The sequence below is a fragment of the Abramis brama genome, assembly GCF_963993115.1.
Source record: "Abramis brama genome assembly, chromosome: 13".
Lineage (NCBI taxonomy): Eukaryota > Metazoa > Chordata > Actinopteri > Cypriniformes > Leuciscidae > Abramis > Abramis brama.
Window position 1 is genome coordinate 28,194,844 of NC_139975.1, and position 11,729 is coordinate 28,206,572.

The window sequence follows — 11,729 nt, forward strand, 5'->3', positions numbered from 1 at the left end:
ATAAAAATGTATATGTCTGCTATTGTATTTTTATTTCTGATTAAAGGTGATTTTACTGTAGTAGTAATTGTCTAATTAAGGGACCTAAAAATATGGTGGAAACATAGTAGTTACCATATTAAAAGTTTGTTGATGAATTTATAAAAATAAATATTTTTAGTTGAACATCTCGAGTGAAATAAAACACAAAGATAAAAAAATGTATTTAATAAGTAGCTTTATAGCCTATGCATTTATTAAATTCAGTACAGTCATGAAATATTCTCTTTGCAGAGTAAATGATTGTTTACTCTCAAATGAGATCATTTGGACTTCTACATATCAGAATACTTTAAACAATGTAGAATTATCTGAACATACAGTTAGTCATTTCATACAGCTAAACCAACTTCTTTTTGATGAGAAAGTCTTTGAGGTTTTTCATTTGCCAGATTCCAACAGAGAGGAGGATTGATGTCTGAATAATGGCCCACCACAAAACGTTTCCATTTGTTTCCTCGCTCATTTGGCGAAACTTCTCCTCACGTTCCTGGTTGCAGTAAAATAAACATACATATTGCATATAATCACTGAGAGTAAGTACACCTTGGAAAACGTGGACAGTTGACACTCGGTCTGGTCCTCATTCCGATTCTGGCAAGCAATTAATATGGTAACATTTTGTTGTCAGGCCATCCTACTGCCTGTGTCTGCTTACCCTTTGGAAATGTTGCTGTCTGCTAATGTAATGCATCTGGTCAATGAGATGTTGCAGGTTGTATTCCATTGCTTTCATAGTGTCCTTTGCCTCAGCAGCATTAGGATCAATTGTGTGCTCGCCCATCTGGACATCTAAATGGACTTTCTGTGCATAAAGAGAAAAGTAAAAGCCCCTAGGAGACATTTTAATCAGGTCAAATTCAACATGTGAGGCCACAGCATCACACAACTCACCAGACGATCACCGGCGAACACGGAGAACCTGGTGGAGTTGGATTGCATGCACACGAAATGTTGACCCGAAGCATGGGATTTAAAGGTGAATTTTCCATATCTCCCAAAGCGTTTTAACAAGACCACCTGCACATGACAGAGTGAGTCAGAAGAATTTTTCCAGGTGGTAATAGTTAACAGTTTGTGTCATTTTCAGTTATTTCATGAGTACATAAAGAGTTGAATGCCTCACAGTACCTCATGGTTAGGGTCTCTCACAGTCACTGTCAAACCAAGATGTGGAGTATTGCCCTTCTTATTTTCATCCCAGTGCTCAAGCAAAAAGATACCTGAAGGGAGAAACCAATAGTCAGTGATACTGTCGGCCTTATTAAAACATTTTTACTGTCCACTAGGACTAATGTAGCTACTTTCTATATACTTTTCATACAGGGGGCAATCCATGACCCACAAAGCTAAATTCTAAATAAATTTTTCAAATCTTGATGGAATAAGGAGTTAATATAATGCCACATATTGTATATGTGTCATTTATTATACTAACATCAATAGCAGTATAGGGGCATGTAGGACTGGAGCCAAGACACCCGGCTTAGGGCTACTCTCTGAAAAAACAAAGGACTTTTCTGGAAATTAACATTTGAACTCTCTCTTAAACATTAGCATCCTCATTTGAGATGCAATCAAGTCGATCACACCTGACCTCAGTATTGCCTTAATCTGCATCTCCTACCCTTCCCCCATCTCGTTTCTCCACATCCTCCAGACACTCCATATGTATTTTTTTGAGGTCAGGTGTATCTTTTTATTTCAGAGCATTTGGTGTTTTATATTGATTATCTTTGAATCGCCTTTATCTTTGAATTATTAACTATCTTTGAATTATCTTTGTGGTTGCCTAGACACGACCACAACGCATCCCTGAAGTGTCAGCAGAGATTGTGTCAACTAGACTCTCCCCTGTGAAGGCCTCATCGACACGACAGTCATCGGCACTGATCCTCAACAAACCGTGATGACTCCGACCTTCAACCAGATTGAAGTGGATAATATTCTGAATGTTCTGATCTGACCTGTAATGCTGCCTGGATCATAATCATGCACTGCTCGTTCGTTGGCCAGAGGAGAACTGCCCCGACTGAGCCTGGTTTCTCCCAAGGTTTTTTTTTTCTCTATTCTGTGTTTTAGTTCCTTGCTACTGTCGCCCTTTTACTTGACTTGACTTGAAATGAATTGATGTAATTGGCATGATACATTTAATTGACTATAATAAATTGTTACATTTGAATTTATTCTGACTTACTCTTAAAATAGTAACTCTAGATTACGTTGCATCCATTGTTACCGCAAATCTGCGTCCAGGGTTAAGTACATACTAGAGCTCAGGTTAGATGGGCACATCAGGTGAGATTCTAGATTTCTAACTAACTGATAGACTTTAGTAAAGTTGTTATGCAGTCGCATATAGGTATATAGGGGGCTAGATAAAAATACTATTGAAATAATCGCAAGCATTGGGGTGGCATTATTTTATAATACCTGCCTAACCTCTGGTTATTGTTTGAGCTTTAACTAAGTTGTTATATATATATATATATATATATATATATATATATATATATATATATATATATATATATATATATATATATGTAGGCGATTGTAGGGGGCTAAACAGAAATGTTATTTAAATAATGGCAAGCAGGGGCGGCCTATTAAATAGCATTAGCCATAACCTCTGACTAACGATCGAACTGGCGATTTTGTAACTGTGGGATCTGCGTAAAAAAGAACGGCCGGCACATTGGCTACACTGGTAACAGAATGAAAGAGTTATTTAAAAATTGGACTGCGAACACACTGTTATCCTTCACCCGCCCTACTAGAAACCGTCATTGGGCCGATTGGGTGGGCCGACTGTAAAAATATCACTATAATATTGAGGAATAATAAAGTGCCCCTATTAAGCTATTTTGAAGGTTCTTAACTTTGTTTTGGAAGTCTCCTACAATAGGTTTACATTCATCCAAGGTAAAAAAAAACACATAATATGCATTGCAGCATCAACTCTTTTCCCACAGTGTCTGAAACGATTCAATGAAGAATACGGTCTCTCTAAAACCCTCCTGTCCGGGAGCCTACTCTGCTGTAATTGGTCAAATGGCCCAGTCTGTTGTGATTGGTCGTCGATCACTTACAGCATGTGTCGGAAATGAAACGGTCATTATCATATCTGAATTTCAGCTCTGGATCTTCCTCAGCACTTGATACACTGTGAAACAAACTGTAACAATGGCGTTGGTTTTACTGTGCCAATTCGAGCACAGTCCTCTTCCTTTGTAAGTGCATCAAAGTGGATTTGCTTTCACAGTGCAGAAAAGTGTCTTCTCAACATGTCAACTACACAAACCAAACTCTTCCAGGCCTCAGATACTACTAGTGTTTGAGGGCTGGTCAAATTAGATGTTGTTCAAGGACATCGAGTTAAGTATTCAAGTACATTCACAAACAGCTGCATTACATGGAAATGAAAATTCATAATAGGGACACTTTTAGGAAATTATTATGCAGGCCTCAATGTTACTGTATGTAGTTGAATGTGACAAAGGTCTGAAGATTTCACAACCATTATATTCCAGTCTCTGTTTAATATCAGATGCCATTGTAAAGCATTTTTATTTAATTAATTATGATAATAAATTTGGGACATTTTTAAATGAAAAAAAATAAAATAATAATACTGTGTTTGTATCAGTCTATAAGCCCCTAAATTGTCTCTGGCCTGTGTGCTGTTGTTGTCTAGATAAGAAAAGACCAGATGTAACTTTTTACAGATTAAATACATTCCAGTCAGTTACATGCAGATATTTGCATCCAGAATTTGTCTTGATGTTTGCAACATAAACAATAACTTGTCTTAATAACAGGGTATCCATACAGCCTAAATATGCATACAGAGTAACGCAAAAAAGACTAAAATCATGAGGTCAACAATAAATGTTCTACATTTATTAAAAGTATAATTAATTTTAAAACAGAATATCAAATTGCTCTTTAATGTATATATTGAATCTTCACTGACCTGTCACAAGTGTGTCCTCTGGAATCTCCTCAATGAGACACTTTTCCTCCTGTTCCCCTAAATCAAAATACATTGCCGGAGCCAAAATGACAAAACTGGCTAGCAGCAGGCCTGTCAGCCTAACATTCACTGCAGTAAAACCATTCATTTTTAAGGTAGGGAAGCTAGAAGTAACATTAACTGCTAGCCAAGGAAAATAGTAAAGTTTTATGTGCACAGCAGGTTTAGTGTGTGAAATCTGCAGCTGATGTTTGTAGACTCATGTTTACACAAGGTAAAAGTAATGATAAGACCAGTGAGAAACCTAAATATGTTGATAAATAGTCTATTACCTGCCTTGCTTCATTAAGATTAAAAGTCTAATAGATAGTAATTGTTTGAAGACAGTATTTCAGACACCAATTTCAGACACGAAAGTCCACCTAAGAACTACATGTCCAATACTTGGACAATTTATAGTGCAGTAATTTTCATACTTAGAAAAATACATAATTTTTTTTCCCACACAAACATGATAACTTTAGAGGAAATGTGATTTTATTGTATTGTATTTACAATTTTATATACAGTTTTGCAATTAATGTACAGATATCATCCATTGATGCAACATATTTTTACAATGATTCTTATCTCAACTATTGAGCTTGATAATGTCACTGTTGAGTTTCTTCCACCAGAGAGCATCAGACTCAATGAACAGTGCATGAGGACAGTGTGTGAAAATTCAGTCTATAAACTCCTGCTATTAGGGCAAATATTGAAAAAAGTCTTTTTGCTGGTGACATCTGCAGTTCCTCATAACTTACTTGGGATTTGTGGTCTAGTCTGTTTCATTACCATTGTTTAAGCTTGTTAACTCACCCACTACACCATAGCCTCACAGAAAGTCTCAAAACATTTTAAAGCTGTTAACCAGTTTGAACCAGGTCCTCATCATGTCCTCTTTATATTCACACACAGTTGTCAGGGATACAGAGCTTCTTTTCCTCTAGAAGTGGACAGACAGCCCCGTTGTTTGCGGGATGCATGTGAATATAGCGAGTTCTGTGTTTTACCCCTTTCTCACCACACTGACCCTTACAAAGACCCCAAGGTGACCAGACAGACACCTCACAGTCCAGAGGGGTATCTGAAGGGGGAAAAAGAGACATTAATTATAGTACCGTAACTTTAGAAGAACTGGGGGGGGGGGGGGGGGGGGGGGGATTGTTGTACTTGTTAAAAGAATAGTTTACATAATATTGAAAATTATAGTTCATAAAATCAAATCATAATAAAAGCACCCTCAAAATTGACTGATAAAACTTTAAATTTTGGGTGCACTATTCCTTTTAATAAGGCTAAGCAACCAAAACATGTGAGAAAACAGTTGATAGTGAATAATGAATTCGTATGATTTGAGTCATACAAAAACATACAGATTTTAGAAAAAAACTAAGCATGAAGGATGAGATTGTTTGAATTTATATCAATTCGTCTTCAGTTTGCCAAAAGGTAAAATAGTTACAAACTGCCTTTCGAGTGTGTTGGCTGAGCATAAAAGAGATTTATCTTCTAATTAAAACAATTAAATATAGATAGAATTTCATTTATAAGCAGACATATTATTTAGGTAGAAGAGTAAGTACTGTAAATGGAAAGTTGCCTAACAACTTAAAATCAATTTTGTGCTAACTTTATGATAACTTTACCCCTGAGTTTTTTTTCCCAATCTTAACTTAACCTCTGAGGGTTTTTTCCAGTCTTGATTTAATCTGAGATTTTAATTAATTTTGGAAAACAAAAGAAAAATCTTTAAATGTTGTAGTCAATTGTTTGACTAAACTGAGATCTCCAGATTCAATGATGCTTTCCAGAAATCCTGACCTTGTAAAAGGTTGATATGTATCACAGACTGGGACTTTTGTACGAGTAGGAAAACAGAAGGATGGAATAATAGCACACATTTCACTTCCATGACAAACACTTCCTGAGTGCTGAGTGGCAGAAAACTTTTAAAATGGTTGGCCTCCATTATCTTGTTTGCCGTTTGTTGTGTTGGTTACCATGGGGATGGATAAACCTTTCTACAGCCCATGATTCAATAACCACAAGTTCTCTCTACAGATTTGTAGTGTTTCCTCGAAAATGGAATACATGCATATAAGACTCAAACACAAGTACTGTATATTAACTCAGCTTTTTGCATAAATATGTCCTGTATGAGAAGACTTTCAGAGCATTAGAACACATTAATTTTATAAACAATTCCCAATGCTTACTTATGAGAGATCCGCCTATTTCATTCCCGCTTGGAATCTGATTAGACTGAGTTGGCTGAATGGGTAAGCTGAAGATCTGGTTGTTCTTGATCTTAGTTAGGGAGACTTTGGCTATTGGGGGAAGATTCTTCAGTCTGGGATAGTAGAAGGAGTTTGCAGGGTGGCTTGGAAATGATGAGGTTATCTGTTGATGAGAAGACACATCTGTAACAAGATCCATAACAAGACTTGCATCCCTGCTGAATAAAGGTGGTTATAGGTGGTCTAGCAGGCGCCCTGGTTTGTTGGTTACTGGCAGACCAACTTAACCAGCTAAAAGCAGTTAACCCTGCTGCAAAAACATATCTAAAACCAGCCTAAAATGTTCTGGTCTCAGCTTTTCTCCAAGCCTGGTCAAGTTGGTCTGTTGGCTGAAAGATTTTGGATACTTTTCAGTTGGCCAGGTTGGAAGAGCGGCCTAAACCAAACAAGATACAAATATAAACCTAAACCAAACAAGACCAACAAACCATGCTGTTTTTTTTTATGGAAAATCTAAAAATATTCTAGGGTTATCTTCTTTTAGACATTACCTGAGTGACCTTGTCTTGAGGAATGGTCTCAAAGTTTGGTGAGGAAAAGGTAAAACCACTGTCTGTGCCAGCATCGTAGGGGTAAAGATCTAGGCTTATGTTTCCTTTCCAGTGATCGCCCTCACACAAGTTCAGACTGTCTATTCCAACAAACCAGTCAGGACTTGGCACAATGCGGACAATGAAGGACAGCTGAAAAACAAGAAGACCATTAGTGTTCGGTTGCTCTGTGTTTTTAGCTTGCTCATTAGCCTGTATGAACTGCCACTGGCTTGTTTTCATTTGGAAAGTTTTATTATTTACAATTTTCTCTATAATATTTTATATGGAATGCCTGGGAGGCCAATGAAGTATGTGCATGTAGAGAGCTAATTCCAAAAGAATGCTTTGGACACAGTATGAAAGTCTTCACATCTTTGGACTGAAAACATCTGCGGTAAAAAAAAAACAAAAAAAAACAGCTATAACAACAGCTTAAAACAGCCTAAGGTGGTCTAACCTGGTTTAGTCTGTCTCCCTGCCTAGTTAAACTAGTGTGTATCTGGTTTATCTGGTTGGTACAGTGGTGTTCCAGCTAAACCAGCTGACAGGACCAGCAATATAGCATGGCCAGGCTGGGGGACCAGCGTAGGCTGGTTAAAGCTAGCAAAACAACTGGATTTAATATTCGTTTTAATGTCAAATGGTGTGGATTTGCATAAAAATGCATATTGCAATGCACAGTGTACTTACTAAAGAGTGTCTTGCATAGACCTCAAATTCTGTGGTTGCCTGGCCGGTTCCTCCAACCACACCTGGTGCTGAGAAGAGGCTATAGACGCTTTGGATCCGTTCCCCAGCTGCCTCCACTTCCTTTATCAGGGTCCAAGCCTCTCCTCTCTCAGAGAACTCTCTCACCCCATTACTGACATACTCGTTCCTTTGCCATATGTGATAGTCTGAGCTGTGAGTTACTCCTAGAATGAAAATAATATTGATACAATTTTTGATGTGAACTTCAGCTTTAATTTACTTTTTTTTTGTAAAATACTTTTTACAGGCAAATTTTAGGGGTAATACATCTTGTGCAATCCAGATTGTTTTTAACATCCCTATTGCGAGTAACCAGTAACATGTTATTTTGATGGTCCCTTTTGAACATTCTATTGAATATAAGTACATTTGCAAGTCATGTCAACTAACTCTCATTAGAGTGTTAGTAGATAATTTCTGCTTAATATCTGCTATTTATTGTGATGCTCCTGTGATGCAGACATTCTACTGACTATAAGTATCTTTGCAACTACATGTCAACTTATTCTAACCCTAATCCTACCAGTCTACTAATACTCTACTAACACTCCAATGAGTTAGTAGATATGTAGGTGCAACGTTATTTATGGTCAACAGAATGTGTTAATGTGTTGGTGAGTTACCAAATGTTATCTATTTTTCAAAATTCTAGAATTGAAAAACGCTATAGTTTTTTTTTATACTTTTGTGATACTGTACATAAATCTATAAGAAACTGATAAATAATTGTAGTATTTAATAATCTAATAATGATCAATGAGCAGCCATACTTACATCAATATGCACCATGGCTAATTTTCAATAGTTACTAAAACCCTGAAATTCTTATTGAGATTCTTTATTGGCATCTGTGGTTCCATGGAACCTTTAACATCCATGGAACTTTCCATTGCACTAAATCTTTATAGTGGAGGTTCTTTAGATCATTAAAATGTTTTTTACATGAAGAAAAAGTCTTAGTTCTTTTTAGAACTGTTCACTGAAAGGTTCTTTGGGGATCTTCAATGAAATCGCTGCGAACCCCTTGTTTTTAGAACCGTTATTTTTAAGAATGTATATCACCTTTGTTTGACTTTTTGGTTAAAGTCATAATTGCTAGGTCAATCCACCTTTGGGTGTGCCATTGCACTCATTACAACCCAAAAAGTGGGGCAACAAATGTAGAAATTTTGAAAGCAATAATGGTTACTTATAAGTTACATATAAGAGCAGGCCACTCACCAATGATGGGGGACCACTGAGCAGGCGGCCTGTACAGAGGGTAGTGTTTGGGGAAGGCAGTCTGAGTCCACTGGCCGGTAAACGTCAGTCTGTACTTGGCCGTAGATGGCGCCGTGCATTCGCGTTCCACGTCGACCGGCATTGCAGGGACTCCACTCAGCAGGGCCAGAGTCACGGTAAGCCACTGCAGCCAGCAGTTCACTTTCAGAGATGTCATGTCCATGCTGGTTCTCTGAAGGAACAATGAACTATTTTATAATGCGAAAGATGTGGATACATACCACAACCAGGTTTGGCCGCTTTGAACCACTCCTTCCATGCTAGTGACAAACAGGGGAATTAAGCCATTTACATAAGCTGCCTCTGTGAGTGATTTGATATAACTGTGTCATACACTGACTAAGAAGGAAGGAATGTAGGTCAGGATAACTGAATTCACTCTGTTTCCAGGCACTGTTACATGGCATGTTCAGAAAAAGCAGTATTGGCAATTAAATTGCATGATTTGTTGAAATTGGTTAAGTTATACTCAATACAATATTGTATTTTTTTTTTAAATAAATTATAATATAATTGTTACAATTTATATTATTATTATTACACAGATTATCCAATTTCATGCACCATTTAGACATTACCATATTTAAAATAGAATCCATTAAGTATGTATATAGTAATGTGTATTTGTCATATAAAATACTACCTTTAAAGTCATATGCTCTGAAAAAGATTTAAATTTATCGTAATTAGGCAGAAGCAATTCAACATCATGCAGCATGAATAAAACATAAGTTAAATAAATCACTTACAGGGTTTGCAGAGACAGATGAGTTTCCTGCAGAAGAGTTTAATGGAGGTCACCTGCGCCCAGGCATTCAGAGGAAGACTGCAAGATGACTGTGTGTCTTCCAGCTATTTATGCGTTTCTAGCAGTCCCCACAGTCTAACAATATCAATAACCTCCTGACCCCTCCCAGGCGTAGTGTCGAGCTCTCCACACTCTACATTACATCTCCATCTGGGATTTCCCCTTTGGTCTTGGCAAACGAGTCACTGTTTGAATCAAGATTCACACATTTATTCCTCTCCCAACCAGAGATGCACAGAGAAAGCAGCATTATAAAGCTCCTGAGGGTTTCACACTCACAGTCTGAGGAGGAAGTCATGGGGTTATTTGATTGTGAAAAAAGACTTGGCTGGTGGCTCAGCAGCTTGGAGGCACCCGGCAAGCCGAAAGCTAACCGATCCTGCCTGCAGCCAGTAATTGCTTCCACATGCTCACGTTTTGCCCCTCACCCTTCTCTAATTCTCTCCAGTTTCTTGACGTTTAATTTGCTGAGAGCTGTTTGGATATGTTTTTTTGCAAACCAGTTTCATTTCTGAGACCTTGCTTTAAGCGTTTTTAATATTCCTCTGTTGTACTGTAAATTGGGCTTTGGCCCAAATGGATTGCGACATCTAATGTGTTTGACATGTGTTTTATGTCTGTCTCAATCTAGGGTCAGTTTCTGTCAACCATCCCTCATTGTTTATTTGAGTTGCCTCACATTTGGTCACAATGGACTAACTGAAATATTAATAGAAACTACAGAGAGAGTCAGAAAGTGTGTTAAAATGAGCTTGGATTGAATCCACACAAATGGATTCATTTAACAATAACTTTAAGGAAGTAATAAATACATGAGAGTCTCTTTAAAGGCCAAAATTTAGGTCATCATTTGCAAAAACTTAAGTTTTAGGTCTTACTCAGTCCTAATGTCTTTACCAAGTGTAATTGTGAGACAGGACAATGAATGCAGAAATATGTGTATAGATAAATTCTACTAATTTATTACTTAAGGTGTTTTATTTTGACGTGAACAAAGATTTAATTTACCAGTTGTAATGCTTTGTGACCAGTATTTAACCTTGGCATTAATCCAGTAATTCTGTTGCAATGCCCCATTCATTCCGACAGCGACACCCAGCGACAAAGCGACATGATCTCACTCATTTTCAGTGGAGAGCTGGCGACTTCCGACGACAAGAGCGACAGAATGTAGGCGTGTCAAGCGATGGGAGTCACACGACAAAAGTTCAGAAATTTCAACTTTAGGCAAATGAGTTTAATTCGACCTCATCAACAAAGATAAAATCATGATGTTCTTCAGTAGCTTTTAGTTCCATGACTCTCTGAAACAGACAAGACAAAACATTGTAAAGTACGAACACACAGTATGAACACACATAGAACAGTCAATAAGGTTGTTTGCTATGACCATATTCACTCTGTGTTGTTCCTGCCCTGCTGTGAACAACCGTCTTCTTAGTCTGATGCAGGGTTGTCTAGCAATTATGCAAAAACATGAAGTGAATGGTTAGGATGCAAGGTTCTTTTCAGTATGCAATGCAAAGTTTCTGTAGTGCAGGTTTTAGTGTAGGTTAACTTACCTGTTTTCATTTCGAAATGTCCGGATGACACTGGCTACCGTGTAGCGGCTTATTGTAAGTTAGGCTGGACCCTCTGCCCAGCCACCACATGGTCAACCAAAGTGGCCCGGATCTCATTCGTAATTTTTTTCCTCTGTCCTCTTCCTTGTCGTACTCCTCGTCCTCATCCTCTTTGTCATCTTCCTCATCCCCCTCTTACTCTAACTCCTCTTCCTCTAACTCTTTCTCCAAAATTGGATCCATTTTTGTCCAAACCAAGAAATCCATCCTAAAGCCTATATATAGTGCTCAAGCTCTAATTTCTAAGTGAACAAATTAGCGGTAACACTTTAGAATAATGGTCCATCATTAATAAGTAACTATGCAAGAAATAATGCACGACTAATTAGTAGTTCTACATTAACACTTCAGCTACTATTAACTAATATGGAAACAAGC

General features: G+C 37.6%; 2 protein-coding genes across 3 annotated transcripts; both read right to left on the reverse strand.

The window, feature by feature from the left end:
* Positions 1 to 207: 207 nt before the first annotated feature.
* LOC311094554 (transmembrane emp24 domain-containing protein 11) lies at positions 208 to 4,191 on the reverse strand. The gene is made up of 5 exons (XM_084132588.1): positions 4,016 to 4,191; positions 1,171 to 1,262; positions 934 to 1,059; positions 698 to 844; positions 208 to 529 (listed from the first exon to the last, which is right to left on the reverse strand). Exons 1-5 carry the CDS (start codon positions 4,161 to 4,163, stop codon positions 380 to 382), a joined length of 663 nt encoding a protein of 220 aa, XP_083988714.1. The 5' UTR covers positions 4,164 to 4,191; the 3' UTR covers positions 208 to 379.
* A 345-nt stretch (positions 4,192 to 4,536) lies between these two features.
* On the reverse strand, positions 4,537 to 10,013 carry spon2b (spondin 2b, extracellular matrix protein). 2 transcript variants are annotated; one of them, XM_084132500.1, is made up of 6 exons: positions 9,671 to 10,013; positions 8,862 to 9,093; positions 7,581 to 7,804; positions 6,849 to 7,040; positions 6,277 to 6,460; positions 4,537 to 5,144 (listed from the first exon to the last, which is right to left on the reverse strand). In XM_084132500.1, the coding sequence occupies exons 2-6, from the start codon at positions 9,082 to 9,084 to the stop codon at positions 4,966 to 4,968; spliced, it is 1,002 nt and encodes a 333-aa protein (XP_083988626.1). In that variant the 5' UTR covers positions 9,085 to 9,093; positions 9,671 to 10,013; the 3' UTR covers positions 4,537 to 4,965. The 2 variants fall into 2 exon arrangements, with proteins under 2 accessions (XP_083988626.1, XP_083988627.1); XM_084132501.1 differs by lacking the exon at positions 9,671 to 10,013 and having other exon boundaries at positions 8,862 to 9,187.
* Between the last annotated feature and the right edge of the window lie 1,716 nt (positions 10,014 to 11,729).